The sequence below is a fragment of the Oratosquilla oratoria genome, chromosome 5, assembly GCF_046742065.1.
Source record: "Oratosquilla oratoria isolate Oo_2021 chromosome 5, ASM4674206v1, whole genome shotgun sequence".
Classification (NCBI taxonomy): Eukaryota; Metazoa; Arthropoda; class Malacostraca; order Stomatopoda; family Squillidae; genus Oratosquilla; species Oratosquilla oratoria.
In genome coordinates, this window is record NC_134781.1 from 69,083,274 (window position 1) to 69,105,849 (window position 22,576).

The 22,576-nt window shown below is 39.5% G+C and overlaps 1 protein-coding gene across 1 annotated transcript in view; it reads left to right on the plus strand.

Annotated features, from left to right (window-relative positions):
• LOC143025832 (uncharacterized) overlaps positions 1-22,576 on the plus strand; it is a 46,453-nt gene that overhangs the window by 12,442 nt on the left and 11,435 nt on the right. Inside the window, exons 4-8 of the mRNA XM_076185843.1 lie at positions 5,871-6,034; positions 7,724-7,857; positions 8,760-8,944; positions 12,038-12,798; positions 20,158-20,332. Of these exons, the coding sequence (XP_076041958.1) occupies positions 5,871-6,034; positions 7,724-7,857; positions 8,760-8,944; positions 12,038-12,798; positions 20,158-20,332 (1,419 nt within the window). The remainder of the gene's footprint in view (positions 1-5,870; positions 6,035-7,723; positions 7,858-8,759; positions 8,945-12,037; positions 12,799-20,157; positions 20,333-22,576) is intronic.

A 22,576-nucleotide genomic window follows, 5' to 3' on the forward strand; every position in this document is an offset into this window, starting at 1 on the left:
TTTAGTGATGCTGTAAACTCATTCATGAGGGGAGATTTCTTGTTTTTTGTCTATGTCACAATTCAGTATTTTCTCTCTGGTGAAAACAGATTTAAAGTAATTGTTCATGACTTCGGCCATCTCTAAATCTTCTGTGTATTCTATGTTTCCTTGGCATAGTTTCACCAATTCCTGTTTTGTTTTTAAGTTTACCATTCACATACCGATAGAATAGTTTGGGTTGCTTTTTGCATTTGTCTATAATATCCTTCTCATGGTTCCTTTTCTCCTCTCTTCTCACATTAACATACTCATTTCTATAGTTAACATAAATTTGCCATTTGCTTTGTTTTTTGTCTTTTCTCTCCACTTTTTCCAAGCTTTGTCCCTTCTGTCTTTTGCCTCACTGCATCTTTTGTTGAACCAACATTTAATGTACTCTCTCTCTCGCTTTTGTCTTGGTACATGCCTGTTTACCCCTTCATTGTAGTGTTCCATCAATATATTCCAGTTCTCTTCCACTGCTGTTTCTTCCCTGTAAAATATTTCCCAGTTTGCATTCCGGAAGAATGTCTTTAGTTTTGTAAAGTCTGTTTTGTTGTACCTCAGTCTTCCTTTCCTATGCTTTTCGTTCCTCTCTATGTCTATTTCTTCCTTTAGTATAGTTTCGATGAGTACATGGTCACTCTTTCCAATTGGTGTCTCATACTGGACTTTATGCACTATTTCAGGCTCTGTTGTAAATATTAGATCTAGTTTCGATGGCTCTTCATTATTTCTGTAACTTGTGTTTTCACGGACCCATTGGTCATTGTGTACTCCATGGTCATATCTAGCAGTACATTGCCCCACGAGTCATCTCCTCCTTGCACTGTCATGCTGTCCCAACAAATTTCTTTGCAATTGATTACCCCTACCCATTAGTATCTCATTGAGTGATTTTCTTGTGTCATCTAGCATTTTTGTATGTTCAATTTCTTTCCAAGCGCTTGTTTTTGGAGGCACATAAGTCACCACAAACTTTCTACTTTTCATATTCTTGCCTTCGACTTTTATCATGATCAATTCAACATTACCTTTGCCCTCTGCAATTTTTGTCACCTTTAGGTCTTTCTTGGCCAAGAACATGATTCCCCCTCCCTGTTTCTTGTCCCTGTTTTTTATCCAGTAGTTGTATAAACCTTGTCCGATAACAGTGGATGGTATTTCACCTCTTAGTTTAGTCTCTACAATTCCCATTATGTCTGGTTTTGCTTCTAACAGATAATCATTGAGTTCGTTCAGTCCCGAAATTAGTCCGTCAATGTTGGTATAGGCCACTTTTAATTTTCTTCCTTCTCCCTGGTTTCTCTTCCCTTGTTTTGTTCGTTTTGAAGCGCCATTGTCTTAATCTCAAGTCTATTACTCTCCACTGGAATTCTTTGCATTCTGTCTCCGATCTTTTCAAGTTTTTTTCCTTTGCTTCTTCTCTTAGCGCCCTTTCTTTTTCTAATTCCTCAGTACTCATTTCTCTTTTTATCCATATCTTATTGTATTTTTCACTCTTTGCCAAGTTACCTACTTTTTCAAATATGTCTTCTACTACCACTTGTGACCTTAGTTTTATCTTTAGAGGTCGATTCCTATCCTTAGTATAGCGACCAATTCTGTAAGTCTCTTCTAAGTCTGTGCCTGAATCACTATCTCCCCCCTGAATTTCATTAAGGATTTCTACTGCTGTCTCTTTTTCTTCTTTTTCTCTCATGTACCTCGCCAATCCTTGTTTTTCTTTAAGCCCATAAACCACAATACATTTCTTCCTATCTACTGTGTCCCTGACCCAATTTGCTTTTTCGTTAATCACTTGAATGATTGTGTCTTTTGCATTATCTTGCATTTGCTGCTTGACTATTTCTTTGAAAGCAATTTCTTTATTTTCAATATTTTCTTTCCACTTCTTAATTTCCTGGATACTGTCCCCACCTAAGTTTTCTTCGATCTTTTGTGTCAATTCTTGTAATTTGTTGTTCACTTCCTGCTTTGGATTTTCGCTATTATTATCATTAGTTTTCTTCTTTTCATTATCATTCTTCAGTTTATTTATGTCTCTTTTCATTTCTTTAATTTCGTTTGTAAGATCCAAGTTAGCTTTTTTCAGGTCAGAAATTTCATGGTTAGTCTTAGATAAACAATCAATTAAACCAATGACCTCTTTTCTTAAGTCCATGATTTCATTTTCCCACCGAGTCCTATTTTTGCTCATCTCTCTCTCTATCTCTAATAATCTACTTAAGTTCTTTCTTTCGTACTTACCAAACCCTAAGAAATCATTGTCATAACACGTGTTTTGTCGATTGTTTACATCGCGGTTCAGTGGATTGCCGCCAGATGGCTCTGATTCGCAACTGGCTTTCGAGTCGTGTTCATTCATTTTTTCTAATTTAGAGTTAACACAATTAACTAGCACTGCATAGATACCATTTCGGGCCCTCACGTTCACTCCCCACCCCTACAGTACAAACCAGGTTTTCCTTTTTCGTCGTAAATCCTCTTCTTCTTGGTCGCGCTACGACAGCGACGACGAGCGGTGTTGCTTCGACGAGCGGTGATTGTGTATGTGTATATACAGGTATAGTATATACATACAGTACCTGCATATGTATATATACTGAAATACAGTACAGTATTAAAACAAAACAAAAAAATAGAAAAAATTATAAAAATGAAACTAAAATGCATTGATAAATAAACAGTAAACAGCTTGTATTTAATAGTATTCAATAGAAAAAGTTACTTAAAAATGCAACAGGTTGATATGTATCCTAGAGTAGAACCCTCGTGTCGGCCATTTTGAATAGGATCCGACTTACGACCAATCCGACTTACAACTGGTTGGTCGGAACCTATCTAAGTCGTAACTTGGATAGTGGCTGTATTTGTTTTTCCATACATCAATGTTTCCTTTCTATATTGGTAATTTTTTTCATGTGTTTTTCCTCATTTAGTTCCAGTTCAACCAATATATGGTCACTTTTACTTATTGGTGTCTTATATTCAATCTTGTCCACTATTTCGGAATCTGATGTGATTATTAGGTCCAATCTCAATGCTTCCTCATTTCTATACCTAGTATTCTCTTGTATCCATTGCGTCATTGTATGTTCTGTAATCATGTCAAGTAGTACATTTCCCCATAGGTCGTCTCCACCCATCTCTGTCATTTCTTCTCAGCAGATTTCTTAAAATTAAAGTCACCCATTATAACTATTCTTCCTTCATCATCCATTGTCTTATTTAGTGTTATCCTTGTGTCTTTTAATATATTTTTGTGTTTTCTCTCTTTCCACGAAGCCGTTTTAGGAGGCACATAATTTACTACAAACTTCCTGCTCTTCCCATCCCTGTCCTCCACTTCCATCATAATCATCTCTACTCTTCCCATATGTGATATTCCTCACATTTATATCCGTCTTAGTCAGGAACATAACTCTACCCCCTTGTTTTACCTCTGTAATCCAATAATTATATGCACCATGTCCTACACTGTTGGGTGGTAGTGGACCTTTCAATTTTGTCTCTACAATTCCCATTATGTCTGGTTCTTTTTCCTTCAGGTAATCATTCAGTTTGTTCAATCCTGTTATTAAGCCATCTATATTTGTGTAAGACACTTTTAATTTTCTGCTAATTCCATTGTGTTTTCTGTTTCCTTTCCATTTTTCTCTGCTATGAACCATTTCCTCACTTTCATATCCACTATCCAATAGAATTTCTCTTTGTCTGACTTTGTTCTTTTCTCATTTTATTCCATGGCTTCTAGTCTTTTTGTTTTCTCATCCTCTCTTTCCTCTTTATTCATTTCTCTTTTTTTCCATACCTGTTTATATTGCTCACTGTCAGCTAGTTTCCCTGTTTTTGCTAAGATATTCTCTGCTGTTGTTTGTGACCTGAATTTAACCTTAATTGGTCTGGTCTTATCTTGATTGTATTTCGCTATTCTATATATTTCTTCAATTTCTTTCCCAGTTTTTGTTCATCTTCTTGAACTACTTCTAATATGTTGTTTACCTTTTCCTTCTCCTCTTTTACTCTTGTGGTCCTATTTGGATTATGCTTCTCTTCCATCCTTAATATAATTATACATTTCTTTTTGTCCGCTAAGTCTCTTACTATATTCTCCTTCTCTCTCATCACTTTTATAACTGTTTCCTTAGTTTGTTCTTTCATCTGTTGTGTCACTATATCTCTAAATACAACTTTGTTGTTCTCTGTACTTCTTTTGCTATGGACTCTTTATTCTCTTTATTATTAGTCTTTAATTCCTCATTCTCATCTCTTACTTTTAACCAGGCCCTTCGAGAGGGGGATGCAGCTGGTGCACCACACCAGGGCCCATAAGAGTCTAGCGGCCCATGAATATCAAAATTGAAAATCGAAATGGGCAATTATGCATGAATTTTTATTGTTGCTTTGAAGGTGATAGGGATTTCCATGTGCCAAATATTTTAGCAACAGCCAACATACATGATTTCTTATCTCAGAACATATAATATGGTGCAACACAATCATCTAGATATGACTAGTGTTGGAAAGGGGGCCCAGAAATTATCTCGCACCAGCACATTTTGTTCCTCTCGGGGGCCCTGCTTTAAACTCTTTTTAATTCTTCTACTTAGGTTTTGATTCTCCTTTAGTTCTTCCAGTTTATCATCTCTTTGTGTAACTAGTGTTAATTGGTTAAACCTAACCTCCCATGCTTCATTCATTTTTTTTAGTTTCTCCTCAAGATTTACTAGTTGGGGGAGGTTGTCATCTCCTCCCTTATTAAATCCATAAAAGCAGTTATCTTCTCTTTCCATTGAGTTGCTATCATCTATATTTCTGCTTTTGACACCTCTGCTCCCCTGTTCTACCTTGTGTGTTCTGCACACCTTTTGTTGACACCCCTTGTCTGGGGCCTGTTCGTCCCCTTCCTCATTTCCTTCCATTTTCCACAGTAATCCCTCCCTTTCTCCTTTTTCTTCACCTTCCCACTACACCACAAGCTTTCCCCCCTCCCTACTAGTACAACAAAGGTACTCCCTCATTGTTGAGATTGACGAAACTTGAATTTTTCCTGGAGCTCCAAACTTCGCTGTCATTTTGACTGACATGTCTAGGTGTGTAGGTGTTTGAGATGTCTGAGAAGTATGATGGGGTTTACTAGATGGGATAGAATGAGAAATGAGGTGAGGAGAACAGGGGTGGTAAGGGAGTTGGGAGATAGGGTGGATGAAAGAGTATTGGGATGGCTTGGACACATGGAAAGAATGAGTGAAGAAAGACTAGTAAAAGAGGTATGGAAGGCAGATGTGGAGGGAGTGAACATGAGGGGGCGACTTAGGATGAGATGGATGGATGGGATGAAAGGGGCTTTGGGGAAGAGGGGAATGTCTGTTGAGGAAGGACAGAAGAGGACAGAAGACAGGGGTGAATGGAGAATGGTTGTATATGGATGATGTTATGATGCATGAGGGGGAATGGGTGGGGGATGGGGGTGAGGTAGTATGTGTGAGAAAAATTTGACGCAGCCTGAAGGGATTTCTCCCCATCTCCTTTTCTGCATGAAGGGACAGAGAGTAGGGGTCGCCGATTTAATGAAGTGGCCTTGCTGTGGATGTGCTGTGTCTTGTGACACTGCTTCTAACCTAGGACAGTGGACAAGATACAGGGATGACCTGTCATCCAGGAGGTGCCAATATAAGAGGGAGGGTGGAGGGGAGTGGAGTGTATTAGGGATGGAATGGGTGGGAATGGTTTTTATGCCTTTGTTTATTGGCTACCTCCCTTGTAAGGGGGAAAAAGCCTTTGGTATATGTATGTATGTATTTACATTCAATCTCTTATGATAAGATGAATAATCTTCTTTACAGTGGTGAAGAATGTGCACTTAAGTCTGTAGAAGAATATGTACAGATCAGAGCTAGGGAGTATTTTTCTGAGCTTATGTCTGCACAATGTTTAAAGGATGAACAAGGCTGGGAGAGTAAAGATGATAAAAAAACATTGGAAGCAACATTAACATCAAGAAAGACAGGTTAGCTAATTTTCTATCAGTGAAGTTATTATCACATGGATTTATTTATTTGTTGTGTAAGTGAAGTGGCCCTGCTGTGGATGTACTGTGTCTTGCTGCATTGCTTCCTGACCCAGGCACTGGGCAGGAGACAGGGATGACCCTTCATCCCCAAGGAGCTAAGATGAGAGGGAAGTAAGGGTGGTGGATGGGAGTGGAATTAGTTGTAGTGGGTGTGTGCCTTGACTACCTCCCTTGAAGGGGATAAAGCCCTTGGTATATAGATAGATATATTGATGATGATGATGATTTGGTTTTATGTCACAAACTCCCCCTATCAGGAGTGTCCCCTTACAGAGGACTTTGTAGCTTGGAATTTGATTAACCATGCCCTTGGTTGAACTTGTTGGTGGCAATGATTGAACCACCATTCCCTTGACCTTTGTCACAAGTAATGATGCTTTTATGAATCTGGGAAAGGATTATGACAAGGTAGATAGGAAGGCACTGTGGGAGGTATTGCAGATATATGGGATAGGAGGAAAGCTTTTAAGAGCAGTCAAGTTTCTATGAGAGTAGTAGAGCTTGTACTAGGATTGGAAATGGAGAGAGTAAGTGGTTTGAGGTAAGGGTGGGACTTCGTCAGGGGTGTTATGTCACCCTGGCTGTTCAATTTATACGTGGATGGGGTGGTGCAAGAGGTAAATGCAAGGATAGTTGGTCAGGGATTGGAGACGGTTAAAGTAAATGGAGAAAAAGGTGAAGATAATCCAGTTGTTGTTTACCGACAACACTGTGCTTGTAGCAGGATCAGAGGAGAGTTTGAATGTATTTGAGATGAGAAGCCTGAGAAGTATGATAGGGGTTACTCAACTGGATAGAGTGAGAAATAAAGAGGTGAAGAGGAGAACGGGAGTGGAAAGGGAGTTGGGAGATAGGGTGGATGAAAGCGTATTGGAATGGTTTGGACTCGTGGAAAGAATGAGTGAAGAAAGACTCGTAAAAGAGATGTGGAAGGGGTGAACATGAGGGGTCGACCTAGGATGAGATGGATGGATGGAGTAAAAGGGGCATTAGGAAAGAGGGGAATGTTGAGGAGGGAGTGGAGAGGACAGAAGATAGAGGTGAATGGAGAATGGTTGTGTATGGGTGATGCTGTGATGCATGAGGTGTAGTGGGTGGGGGATGGGAGGTGAGGGAGTATGTGTGAGAAATAAATTGACATAGCCTGAAGGGATTTCTCCCCATCTTCTCTTTTTTCTGCATGAGGGGATGGAGAGGGTGGGGGCCGCTGATATGAAGCGGCCTTTCTGTGGATGTGCTGTGTCTTGCAAACACTGCTTCTGACCCAGGGCAGTGGGCAAGATGCAGGGATGACCCATCATCTAGGAGGTACCAAGATAGAGGGAGGGAAGAGGGTTGAGGGGAGTGGAGTATGCTGGGGATGGAATGGGTGGGAGTGATTTTTATGCCTTTGTTTTTTGGCTACCTCCCTTGTAAGTGTGAAAAAAGCCTTTGTTATATGTATGTATTTATTTATTTTTATTTATTTTTTATTTATTTATTTTTTTAAGATGGAGGGAGAGATAGGGTATGGGAGTGGAGTATGTGGGGATGAAATGGGTTAGAGTGGATTTATGCCTTTGACTTTGGCTACCTCCCTTGTAAGGGAAAAAACCCTCGGTATATGTATGTATTTTTTTATAACAGGTGCATCTTGGAAACTATACTGTGAAGCAGATGAAACAAATGTCAGCCTTGACTCTGCATGTTCTACCAGCCGTAGTCCACAAACACCACGTGGAGAAGATTCCATTGATTTCTCTCTGAAGAAGAATAATGGGGTCTGTATTATATTTCGTTAATTCTCATTTAGATGTATATATTAATCAACATGTGAGTTTCAACCTCTTTATTGCATTTCCTACATCTTCATCGGAGAAGGGTGAATTTTTTCTGGATATTTTTATTTTGCACATATCTTTTACCTTCCTGCTTTCTGGGTTTGTGGTGAGTTTAAAGCTTACTTTGGAGAAGTGCCTTTGGTATGTATTTACCTAGTTGTATTTTACGGCATGAGAGCTATGCATGTAGTGACCCGATTTTGTATCTCTCCGCATCCAGTTTATTCTTACAATTTTGTATAGTTTTGGCACTCACTGTTTCTCTGTATAGTTTGTTCCAGACATCAATCACTGTATGTGTGTTTTTTTTTTTTTTTTTTTTTTTTTTTTTTTTTTTTTCTCCTGTCCAAATTCTTCTGTAACTGTCCTCCTTTAGCTTCTTTTCATGCCCTTTTGTTTCTCTTCTGTCCCATTTTAATAAGTCGTCTATCAAGAATTTCCATCCCTTTCATAATTTTGTATGTGGTCAACAAATCACCTCTTTCTCTTCTTTGTTTCACTGTTGATGGATGTAATTTCTCCAATCTTTGTTTGTATGTCAAATTTGATAGTGTAGGTACCATTTTTGTCGCTGCTCTTTGAATTCTTTTTAATTTTCTTACTAAGCTCTGGAGATTTTCTTTATCTGGTGGTTCCAGTAATTCTTTAACTTCCTTTATTTTCATATTGATATCTTGCAATCCAACATTAATGTTCACATCTCCCTCAATGAATTTATTGTCCACAGTGAAATTGGATTAGAAACTTTCAACCATTATTTCAGCCATGATTAATACCTCTTCATAGGCCTCAACATTAGTGCTTAGAAGTGTATTATGTATTAGTTCTTTATTTTTCACCAGGATTCCAAGGAAAGGCATCCCTCTGTGAATTCAACACCCAAGAAAAGTATTGAGCACCTTTCCCATATGTCAGCACATAGACCTTTCAAAAGTAAGAAACAGTTGGCACTATCTATGTGTACCCCAGAAGCATCTGTTTATACTACTCCAAAAAGTTCTTCAAAAGCACCAGGTTATGTGACCAGGTAGGTTAGAAATCAATTTAAAAATCACTTTAGTGTAAGGGGGGAAAAGCTGTTGGTATATGTATGTATGTATGTATTCCTTGGATTTGATGGATAGGTGGAATGTCTGACAAAAGGTAGAATAGTGATAGTGGAGTGGCTGGTGAGATTGTTCAATATGTGTATGAAAGACGAGCATATGTGGTCCCACTTTACAAGGAGAAAGGAGACAAGTATGAATGCAGTAGTTTTGGAGGGGGAGCTATGCTTGTGGTGTCCTGTCTTTGTATCTTGCAACATCTAGTTTGTTCTTGAATTCATGTATGGTGTCTGCATACACTATTGTTTCACCCAATTTGTTCCAGACATTCACCACTCTGTGGAAAGCTTGTTTTTTTTTTCTCTCCAGATCTCTTCTGTAACTGTCCTTTTTGAGTTTCCTTTTATGTCCTCTTGTTTTTATTTTATCCCAATTTAACAAGTCTTCTCTATCAAGGACTTCCATGCCCATCATAATTCTATAAATGGCCAACAGATCACCTCTTTCTCTTCTTTGTTCCAGGGTTGATGATTCCAGTTTAGACCATCTTTGTTCATATGTCAGTTTTGAAAGTGTTGGGGCAATTTTTGTTGTTGCTCTTTGGAGTCTTTCTATTTTTCTTACATTCTTTTTTGTACTAGGTGTCCATAGTGTTGCTGCCTACTCTGGTCTTGGTCTTATCAGTGTTACTAATATTTTCTTTACCATTTCCTCATCCAAGTAATTAAAAGCCACCTTTATTGATTTTAACAAATTGTAGGTTTCTCCGACTATTTTGTTTATCTGTTTGGGGACATGTCTTTGGTAATGATTACTCCTAGGTCCATTTTGGAACCAACTTTCTTTACTTCCTTTGCATCAATTTTATATTTGTCCTGATATTCTTTTTTTACTTTTCCAAATTCCATTATACTACATTTCTTAATGTTGAAGTCCACTTTCCACTTCTGACTCCATTACCAGTCCTTGTTCAGATCTCCCTTTTTCAAAATTGACATACAAGCTAAAATTGTCTAAATTGGAACTACCAACCCTGGAAAAAAATAGAAAGAGGCGATCTGTTGTCCATTTACAGAATCATGAAAGATGTAGTCCTTGACAGAGAAGAATTATTAAAGTGGGATTTAAAAAAAAAAAAAAAAAAAAAAAAAAAAAAAAAAAAAAAAAAAAAAAAAAAAAAAAAAAAAAAAAAAAAGGAACATGAAAAGAAACTCAAAAAGGATAGTTATAGAAGAGATCTGGAGGGAAAAAAAAAAAAAAATTGGATGAAACATTAGTGTGTGCAAACACCATACAAGAATTGAAGAACAAACTAGATATTGCGAGATACAAAGATGGGTCACTACGAGCATAACTCTCCTTCCTGTATAATACAACTAGGTAAATACACACTAAATTGGGATAAAAGAAACACAAGAGGACATGAAAGGAAACTCAAAAAGGACAGTTATAAAAGAGACCTGAAAAAACAGCTTTCCCCACAGAGTGGTGGATGTATGGAACATACTAGATAAAACAATAGTGTATGCAAAAACAATACAAGAATTTAAGCAAATTAGATATGGCAAGATACAGATCTCTCCTTCCAGTAAGATACAACTAAGTAAATACACACACACACAATCATGTACAAGGGGGTGATGAAAATTTCCTGGCTTTAAGGGTATCATGAAAGGGTAGAGTTGTTACTGGTACTTTTACAAGGAAGTTAGGACAACTATCTAGGAGAATATAGGCAAAAAAAGCATGATGGTATACAATACATCTTTTTCCTTTTAGCCTTTTGCAGGTTCAACGCATGATGGCAGTGCCTACAGTGGATTTTGGTAAAATTGAAGCATGGGCAGTCATGAAGTTCCTCTTCTTGCAAGGCAAAGGGGCAGTGGAAATCCATGGTGAGATGAAGGACATCTTAAAGGATGACTGCCCACTGCCCATCATACTCTGCAGTGAAAATGTGGGTGTCAGGGTTTTGGATTGGTCATTTCAAGGTCACAGATGAACCCTGGTTAGGACGGCCAACTTCTGCAACCAAGAAAGCCGACGCTGTGCTAGTCATGATTTTCGAGGACTGCCAGATTTCAGCCAAAGTCATAGCTGAGACGAGGGGTTCCCACGAAATAGTTGGCCACATCATCCACAACATTCTGGACATGAGGAAGCTTTCCGCAAAATGGGTACCGAAATGCCTGAATGCAGATCAGAAGCACATCAGAGTGACAACATCAGAGGCAATTTTGGACTGGTTTGCAGCGGGTATGGCTGATTTTATGGGTTGTTTAGTCACCATGGAAGAAACTTGGCTTCATCACTATGATCCCCTAACCAAGCAGCAATCAATGGAGTGGTGACACAGCAGTTCACTGCATCCCAAGAAGTTTCGGACTCAGAAGTCAGCTGGAAAGGTATTGGCTTCAGTGTTCTGGGACAAAGATGGAGTACTCTTCATAAAATACCTGCCAAAGGGTCACACCATCAATGCAGAATACTACATGTCTATGTTGGACGAATTGCATGAAGCTTTGAAGCAGAAATGCTATGGAAACTGAGCTGTGGTGTCCTTTTTTTTGCAGGACAATGCACCAGCACACACAGCGCATGAAACTCTACAGAAAATACGTGACTTTGGCTTTGAATTGGTAGACCACCTGCTTTACTCCCTAGACCTGGGCCCTCCGACTATCACTTCTTTCCACAACTGAACAAACATCTCAAGGGAATTAAATTTCACTCCAATTTGGGAGTGATCACTGCTACTGTGCTACAGAGGCCTGGTTGGAGGCCCAACCTTCCAAGTTCTTTTTTCAGGGCTTAGAAAAACTGAAGGACCAATGTAATAAGTGTGTGAATCTGAGAGGGGAACATGTTGAATAAGATAATTAACTGATCTTCCTGTATTTTCTTTTACCCAAAGCCAGGAACTTTTCAACTCCCTCTCATGTGTGTGTGTATATATATATATATATATATATATATATATATATATATATATATGTATGTATGTATGATAATTTGCTGTATGATCTATACTGTTCTGATATTGAATATTATGATTTAATATACTTGTCTTTCAGATCAGCAAGTAAGGGGAAGGCTTGTCAAGGAAAGAAACGACTTAACTTCTCCAATATAAATGAAGATTCTTCTTTTGCAAATATTAAAAGAAAAAGAAGTGATGAATTGTTGCATGTTGAAACGCATTATCCACCAAGGACAGGGAGTAGAAGAAGGGGTAGGGGGAGGGGCAGGGGCAGGGGCAGAGGGAGGGGTAGGGGGAGAGGGAGTGGACATAACTGCAGGAAGAAATATGATTTTATAAGTTCTGATATAGAGGGGAAAATACATGATGGAAAATCACCTCTGTTTGAAGGAGTTGCAAAAACGAAAAATGGCACCATATTGACTCAAAAGCAGATCAGTCAGAATGTTCCTCATGTAGCTCCTAGCTGGCAAGAGAGAAAAAAAAATATTCCTCAAAAAGATCTCACACATACACTTATGCCTGCCACATCATCAAATTTGTTGCCCACATTGCCATTTATTTTGAACACTAAAATTAGTTCTCCTGGAACAACAGAACTTGTTATTAATGATTTGGAGGAAATTGGGATATGTAGTCCTTCTTCAGGAAAACTTTTCAACATGGACAACAACAGTGGAATATCAAATGGAGATTCATCCTTTACTCCAGGAATTCTTTCTCCCCAAGATGGAGGCATAAACAAAGCTACAGAAGATAATGGTGTCCATCTTGAATATGGTGACCCACTGTACCCATTATCAAAACTTGCAAGTGTTCTTTTTGAGCAGGATCCCTCAAGTAGTAATGCAGTGGGTAAGTAAAAGTTAATTAGAATTGATGAAAAAAAAGGTAGCATTGAAATCTTTCTGATACCATTGGATTTTATCAGCAGAAGATTTTAAAAAATCATATAGTCTTGTGCAGGAATGCTGTGGTCTGAGATTTATATATAGTTGAAATAACCAAGTACATTACATTGTCATTATTAATCTCCAGTATTTTCTAAAGTATAATAAGGTAGCATACACACTCATATCACCAAATAAGGTCTTCAAGAGAGAGCATCAAACTCAATATTCCAACACAAACTCAGCAGAAAATACCCTCCCACACCTGATAAGAATGACACTGGCATGCCTACACTTGACACCATACAGCACCTACACGGAATTGGCCTGGTCACAGATTCAAACTGTTCTAGTTGCAACCACCACACAGAAGACATAAAACTCGTATATTAATTTGGATTTGTATATGAATTTGAGGCTAGGTATGATATAAAATTTGAGAATAGAAAACAGGACACAATGAGCATTGCCCTTTTTCTGTAAATACATACATACATGTACCAAGAGCTTTTTCCCTCTTACAAGGGAGGTAGCCAAAGTCAAAGGCATAAATCCACTCCCACCCATTTCATCCCCACATACTCCATTCCAATTCACCATCCTTTCCTCTCTCTTTTCTTGGTTCCTCCTGGATAATGGGTCACCCCTGCATCTTGCCCACTGCCTTGGATCAAAAGCAATGCAGCAAGACACAGCCCATCCACAGCAAGGCCACTTCATATAATTGGTGACCTCTCCATTCCCTCATGCAGAAAAAGAGATGGGGAGAAATCCCTTCAGGCCACGTCAAAATATCATTCACACATACTTTCAACTCCTGCCATCCCCCATCACTCCCATGCACCACCACATTATCCATACACAACCATTCTCCACTCACCCCTATCTTCTGTCTTCTCTCTTCCTTCCTCAACTGACGCCTCCCTTTTTCCCAATGCTCGTTTTACCCTATCCATCCATCTCATCTGTCCCGAAATCCATGGACAGTGGAAGGAGGAGGAGGTGGGTGTGGGGCATGAGAATTCTCGTACATTGGGAAATTGATGAAAGGTGATGGCTGCAGTGGGAGCCAAAGTACAGGAAATTTGGGACACTGGCCGGGACCACACATGTCCCCTATAATACGTGCGTGTGACCAAAGAGGGGAACAAACTCATGTAAATCACTGCCCTAGGCTTATTAAACAGAACATACTACACTGAATTTATTATGATTCAAATTATTTCCACAAACAGTGGCATGCAACTTATATTCATCATGAATCCAATATCAATTAACTGGGCAAGATACACACTTATTCATTTTGTTATCCTACCTGGCTAGCCCTGCATGCTCTAAATCCTAACACAATAAGATAATACATACATACATATACCAAGGCTTTTTCCCCCTTCCAAGGGAGGTAGCCAAAAAGGGAAAGGCATAAAAACACTCCCACCCATTTCATCCCTAAATACACTCCACACCCCTCCCACCCTTCCTCTCATCTGAGCACCTCCTGGATGACGGGTCATCCCTGCACCCTGCCCACCGCCCTGGGTCAGAAGCAGTGTCGCAAGACACAGTACATCCACAGCAAGGTCGCTTCATTTAATCGGCGACCCCCCCTCTCCGTCCCCCTTTGCATATAAGGAGAGGACGGGGAGAAATCCCTTCGGGCTGCGTCAAAATTTACTCACACATACTACCCCATCCCCCGCCCATTTCTCCTCATGCAGTCACATCATCATCCATATACAACCATTCTCCACTCACCTCTGTCTTCCGTCCTCTCCCTTCCTTCCTCAACAGACAATAAGATAATACCTCTGATTAATTATTCTCTCCTGTAATAGTGCACTGACTGGTGATGTCTTCAAATGAGTGTCCTCGGTTGAATAGGACACTGGTGATATGCATGGATCCATGTGTTGTGCAGAAGGTGGCAGGAACCTTCCCGTCCTTTGCTGTTGGCACTGCTCATGGTGGGGGAGGGGAAATAGTGCATTGACTGGTGATGTCTTCAAATGAGTGGATGTCCTTGGATGAACAGGATGCTGGTGATATTCATGGATCCATGCATTTACCTAGTTGTAATATACAGGAAGGGAGCTATGCTCGTGGTGACCCGTCTTTGTATCTCTCCGCATCAAGTTTTATCTTAAAATCTTGTATAGTGTTTGCACATACTGTTTCGTTGTCTAATTTGTTCCATGTATTTATCGCTCTGTGTGGGAAGCTGTTCCTTTTCAAGTTTTTTCTATAACTGTCCTTTTTCAGTTTTTTTCCGTGTCCTCTCGTTTTACCATTGTGCAGAAGGCGTTGGGAACCATGCCCGTGCTTTGACGTTGGCACTGCTCGTGGTGGGGGAGAGGAATCGTGTCTGATGGTTTCCTTTCCCCTATCTTCCACTGCATGCACTCGCTAAAGTTTTTTAGTTTTGAATAATCACTGGAGGGGGTTCGACAATGAACTCCAGTTGAACTGGTAGATTCTGATTTCAGTGTATGTCGCAAAGCACCTTTGTGAGTACGTCATGGTGGGTACATCACAGAACACATTCCCGCTTCATTAAGTTTCTTGGGCACTTAGAGTCACTGATGCATGATTAGCGCTAGCCAAACAATTCACTATGAGAAGGAGGGTCCTCAGAAGACACCCTATGGGAGAGCATGACGTGTCTACTTCTGTGAGGACGTGAAGCCTACTGCCTCCATCCACAAAAGCATCATGCCAACCAACTTCCCACTTGGCTCTTATGCATGAGGTCCAGTGCACTGTTTACAGTGATCGTTTTTCTGATCACTAAGTTTTGAGAGGAATGCATTGCAATGTCTGTGCAGGAGTTGAAGTATTTCTAATTGTGTTTTGAGGTAGTCACTAGTTATGAGAGAGGGATATATGATCCTAACTAGCCTAGACAAGAAGTGGCAAGCGTGCAGGGAGTGGGATGAGAAGAACAAGTGGGAAACAATTCCAATGGTAATACATAGGTAAAATATACCAATCCTAATCATAAGGTATAAGGATACAAATACAATATGGTGAACCAGTAAAACTGAGTTGAGATATTTCAATCTTAACATTATAATATCTGTGATGCCTTTGATCATAGGCCTACGAAGAAACATCTTGCGAGATGGGGTGTGTGAATTTCCTAAATAATTAGGAGATACTTAAACTCGATAAGGCACTATAACTAACTGCTAAATTTGCACAACAGTTGCTGGAGAGAAGGGGAAGGGAAAATATCAAGAAGTAGTTACTAGAGGCCTTAAGACTTCCAGCAGTTCCATTGAGCAAAGGAAAGTAATAGCCAATAGGGCTGAAAAGAGACGAAAGAAAATGGGGAACATGCAGTGTCATTGATTCCATAGAGTGAAGGAAATGAACCGAAAGGGCTGAAAAGAGACAAAAGAAGATGGGAAGTAATAGGCAGTGTGTCACAATACAAAGTTGTGACATCATCCTTGGTCACCCCCTCATGTTCATCCACCTCTGCCCTCCACACTTTTACTAATCTTTCCTCATTCATTCTATCCATGTGACCAAACCATCACAATACTCTTTCATCAACCCTATCCCCCAATCATCCCCCACAGTTCTAAACACCTTCAGGCCTCAATTTAGCCAACTAGCCTCAATCCCCAACCTGATCATGGGTGGTGACTTCAATGCCAAGTCGTCTGCCTGGTATGTCGACAACCCTGACACAGACAGAGGGCTTGATATACAGACTCAGTTTGACTCATTGACTATCATGAACAACACACATAATCATACACATATCCCACACCAAGCCCTCTATACTCCCTCCTCTCCTGATATCACCTTTTGCTCCCCCTGCCTAACCCCAACAACATCATGGAGAGTGGTCGGAACCCTTGGTTCTGACCACCTTCCAATCATCATCACCACCAAAACAAGATGCACCCCAGTTGGCCACAGACACACATACACCAATTACAAGAGAGCTAACTGGGAAGCTTTTACTGAAGAGACAGAACAACATTTTGAAACACTTAACAGTACACCAATCACAAACATAAACAATGCTGTGCACACTTTTGATACAATCATACAAAACGCAGACAAGAGATACATCCCTAGAGGCAACAGAAAATCACACAACCCCAACTTCACACCAGAAATCCAAGGCCTCATCAGACAATGAGACACGCTTAAACACAATACCCCCACACCTATCCCTCAAAACATAGCAGACCAAATACAAACACTAAACACTGTGATTGCCAATAAAATACACGAACAAAAAACACAAAATTGGCAAAACTTTATCAATACACTTGATCACAAAACAAACACCAGCAAATTGTACAAAACACTCAACAGCATTACAATATCCAACAGTAACACAACATGCTCTCACGCAGCAATAATCACAACAACAAACAATCTACCCTCAAACAGACAAGAAGCAAACACACTCATAAATCATTTTGCACAGACAAGCCATCTCACTTCTCACCCTGACGACCGATGCACTATTCAACGTAAGAAAGACTTTCCCACAGACTCAGACTATACACCCTTCATAGACAGTCAGACAAAACACACAATACATAATCTCAAGCACTCATCTGCCTGTAGCCCTGATAACATAAGTAACATCCACCTAAAACACATTGGACCACAAGGTATACACGCACTCACAAACATAGCAAACTACAGCTATTCACACAACACTATACCCGACATTTGGAAGCATGGTAGAATAATCACCATTCCAAAACCGAACAAAGACCCAACAATCCCAACATCGCACCGCCCAATCACACTTCTCTGCACCCCTTCTAAAGTCATTGAACGCCTAATACTTCAACTTGTCACACCACATATTCCCCTTGCTGACTCACAACACGGTTTTAGGCCACTACACTCCAGAAACACTCTTCTGATAAACCTCACACAAAGAATTTTAGATGGCATCAATTCAGATAGGCCCCACCACAGAACACTTCTTATAACATTAGACATTAGTAAAGCTTTTGATGCTATCCCCCGCCACAACCTAACAAATAAAATATATAACACAGACATGCACAGTAACACCAAAAGATGGCTGGCCAATTATCTGGCAGGTAGAAATGCTTATGTGTCGTATAATGGCCAATCATCGCACATCAGAAACATTAAGAATGGAGTACCACAGGGCACTGTTCTGTCCCCCATGCTCTTTAATCTATACATGCATGACTTACCCACACCAGACACCTCAGAAATACAAATCTCTTCCTATGCAGAAAACATAACAATCACATGCACACATCGTAACACAGACAAAGCTGCAGAAATAATCCAGCCATACCTTGATACACTCAACACATGGTTCATCACAAACAGACTCAAAATAGCTCCAACCAAATCTACAGCAACACTTCTCACCAACTGGACAAAAAACCACAAATACATACCTCATCTCTACATCAACAACACTCTAATACCACACACAAACACGCTGAAAATTCTTGGTGTAACATACGATACATCCATGTCTTTCAAACAACACATCACAAACATAAAAAACAAATGCACACCTAGACTTAACGCACTTAAGTCAATCACTGGAACAACATTTGGACAAAACAAAGAAACTAATACAACAATATACAAACAATGCATATGCTCAGTGATGAATTATGCGAGTCCTGTATGGGCTCCTAATCTCAGTGAGACACACCACAACACCCTTCAAATCATACAAAACAAAGCCCTAAAAACAATTACAGGCTGCACAAATACAACACCTACAGACCATTTACACCATGAAACAAAAGTCCTCAAAGTCAAGGACCACCTCGACATGAGAGGCACACAAACACTTGCCGCAGCCACCACAACCACATCACACCCGCTACACTACATAGCAGAACACCCACACACGCCAAGAAACATTAAAACAACATCCAGAGACCTGTATTACACACAGATACTCTCTTCTCTTCCTCCACAACCACCAAATACCAGCCTCCAGAAACATATTCATAATCATATCACTCACCGCTCCATTAACACACTGAAAGACAACACACTGCTGCATGCCAGACCCCCTGATATCCACCCTTCTGAATCCTCTCTCCCACGAAAGGACAGAGTCCATCTGGCCAGACTGCGGTGCGGCTACCACCCAGCACCCTTAAGCTACCAGAAGGGGCTGGATGATCACATTGTGAACAGCTGCCCAGGATGTAACACTTCACCCCATACCATACAACACAAAGTGGAAGACTGCATTATTTACAATCATGCACGCAAACAACACAACATACACTCTATAAAGGATTTGTGGGAAAACCCAGTTTCGGCTGTGGCATTCCTTGGGGAGACGGGACTGCTCGGACAGACAGTCTAGGGAACGACAACAACAACAACAACTCCTTTTCTACCCTTGCTCTCCTCTTCACCTCCTCATTTCTCACTCTATTCAGCCTAGTAACCCCTACCATACTTCTTAGACATATCATCTCAGACAAGTTTGAAATCTTCCTCTCTTTTTCCCTTATGTTCCATGTTTCTGCCACATACAGTGCTGCAGGCACAATCACCCCTTCATACAATCTCCTCTTAGCATCCGTTCCCAAATCTCTTATTTCTCATTACATATTTTAATCCCCCATAGCATTTACTTGCTTCTCTCAATCTACATTCTACCTCCACCTCCACTTCTCCCTTTCGCACCACATTCGCCCCCAAGTATCTAAAGCTATCTACTTCATCCAGCCTCTCTCCCATAAAACTCACTTCCAATTTGATGCCATTGTCTCCCTTTATATATCTCATCACCTTACTTTTACTCACATTTATCTTTAACTTCATTCATATACCTTCCCAAACTCTTTCACTTTCTTAATCCCTCCTCTGATCCTGCTACAAGTATAGTGTCATCAGCAAACAAGAACTGGCTTATCTCCCATTTTTCTCCATTTTCTTTAACCATCTCGAATCCCTGGCCCATTACCCTTGCATTTACCTCTTGCACCACCCCATCCATGTATACATTGAACAGCCATGGGTAAGTACAATTAGGTAAATAAATACTTGAGTCTCTCACACTAACAATCCTCAGACAGGAACACATATCTTCCCTGAGTGACTTGTGGACCTGCCCACCAGTTACCGCAAGGCTGCAGGTCTTCAGTGAAAGTGACCAGGAGCAATGGATTGATTGAATATGAAGGAAGCTTGAAGTTGGTTGTTTGATCTTACATGTGTATGCTGCCTTCTTGCATGCAGACCCAGTTTTACGTTTTGAGCATGTATTATTTAACAGTACGAATTGAATCATGACTTTCCCCCTTGTACTCATTTTCACTTTCATCCCCAGAAGCGGAGGAATCAAGTTATCTACAGGAATTCACCAGAAAACACTATGAAGACCATGCCTTTATTTCGCCTATGCCCAGACTTGGTGTTTCCCATAATGTCCTATGTGCTCCTCGGAAGGCCCATCACTCATCTGGCAGGCGTGCATCTCCACATTGTCGACGGAATCTTACCAGGTGATGATTAATAATTATTTGTTGTTCAGGAACTAAGTTTTAGTTACTGATCTCATTAGAATAGTAATGAAAAAGTTATGTGCTCTTAAAAAGTATATATATATATATATGTATGTATATATATGCATACATACATACATACCAAAACACCTTGTCCCCCATATGATGGGGGAGTGGGACTAGAAAAAGAGAGAGAAAATATATATATATATATATATATATATATATATATATATATTTTATGTATTTAACTAGTTGTATTTTACGGGAAGGGGAGCTATGCTCGTGGTGTCCCATCTTCATATCTCATTTTATCTAGACTTTTTAAATTTGTGTAACGTTTTTGAACACGCCACATTTTAATCTAACTTGTTCTAAACGTCTAGTATCTTGTGGGGAAAGCTGTTGTTTTTCAGGTCTCTTCTATAATTGTCTTTCTTGATTTTCTTTCCATGTCCTCTTGTATCTCTACTATTCCATTTTATTAGATCCTCTGTATCAATAATTTCTATGCCTTTCATGATTCTATAAATAGTTATCAAGTCTCCTCTCATCTTTGCTCTAATGTTTGTAGCTCAAGTTTTGCCAGTCTCTCCTCATATGATAGTTCTGAGAGAATTGGTGCCAGTTTCATAATTACTCTTTGTATTCTTTCAAGTTTTATATATTTTTTTTGTACTTGGAGAGCACGTCGTCGCTGCATACTCCAATCTTGGTCTTATCAAAGTGACTAGTATTTTCTTCACCATTTCTTCATCCAGGTATGTAAATGCCACTTTGATTGTTCTTATTAACCTCTTCACTACGGGGCACATCGCACGTCTGGCAGCATTAGCTGCCAGGTGTGCTATGTTGCATCATAATAATTGCATTATAAAAAATAAAGTCACTGTTCAATCGCTCATTCTCTTTCACCCGTGAATTTTGATAACTATAGAAAATATGATGAAGCCAGTTTAGAGAGAATGAGGGTCACACAGGCACGACTACAATAAATGTAATCAAGACGCCGATGTCAGCATCATCGCGTACCCACTTGCTCCTCATGATGCCTACATAGGCGTCACCGTATGGAAGTGGTTAAATTATAAGTTTCTCCAAAAATTTTGTTTATATGTTTCTTAGGGGACATATTATTTATAATAATGACTCCCAGGTCCTTCTCATTTTCCACTTTTTTAATTTCCTCCTCTCCCAATTTATGTGATCCCAATATTCTTTTTTTTTGCTTCTTCCAGATTCCATTATACTACACTTCTAAATATTGAATTCTATCTCCCACTTCCTACTCTATTCCCATACTTTATTGAGATCACTCTGCAGTGACTCACAATCTTCTACAGTGTTCACTTTTTTCATCAGTTTTGCATCATCTGTAAAGAAGCTCATATAACTTTCAATTCCTTTATCCATATCATTTATATATATAGCAAACATTATTGGGGCCAAAACTGTTCCTTGTGGAACTCCACTAATCACTTCATCCCAACTAGAATGTTTGTCTCTTATCACCACTCTCATTTTTCTTTCATGCAAGAAGTCTTCTATCCATTCCAGTAGTTTGCCCTGTATTCCTCCTGCAGTTTCTAATTTCTTTATCAACTTCTTATGTGGCACCTTATCAAAAGCTTTTTTCAGATCTAGAAATGCACAATCAGCCCATCTATCTCTTTCTATTATTATATCTATTAGTCTTTAATAGAAACACAATAAGTTTGTGACGCATGATCTTCCTTCTCTACATCCAAATTGCCTTGGATTTAGTACATTGTTTTTTTTTTTTTTTCTTTTTCTTTTTTTCTCCAAATGTCTTAACCATCGAATTTTGATCATTCTTTCAAAAATTTTAGCGACCGTACTTATAGGAGAGATCGGTCGATAGTTAGTAGGGTCTTCCTTGTTTCCTCCTGTATATATTGGTACTATATTTGCTCTTTTCCAATCTTCTAGAACTTTTCCTTCCTTCAATGAACTGCTTATTAGACTATGTATTTTGTCTGTTAGTTCGTTCCTGCATTCTCTCAAAATCCAATTTGCCATTTCATCTGGACCGTGTAATTTTCTAACATCAAGATGACTCAAGTGATTCATTATTTCTTTCCTGGTTACTTCTATCTCTTTGATAGGGGTGACTTTCTCCTCCCACTCGACATCTTCGAGTTGTATGTTCTCCCTCATAAACACCGATTTAAAATGCTTGTTCATAATTTCTGCCATTTCTATTTCCTGTGTATTGAACTCCTT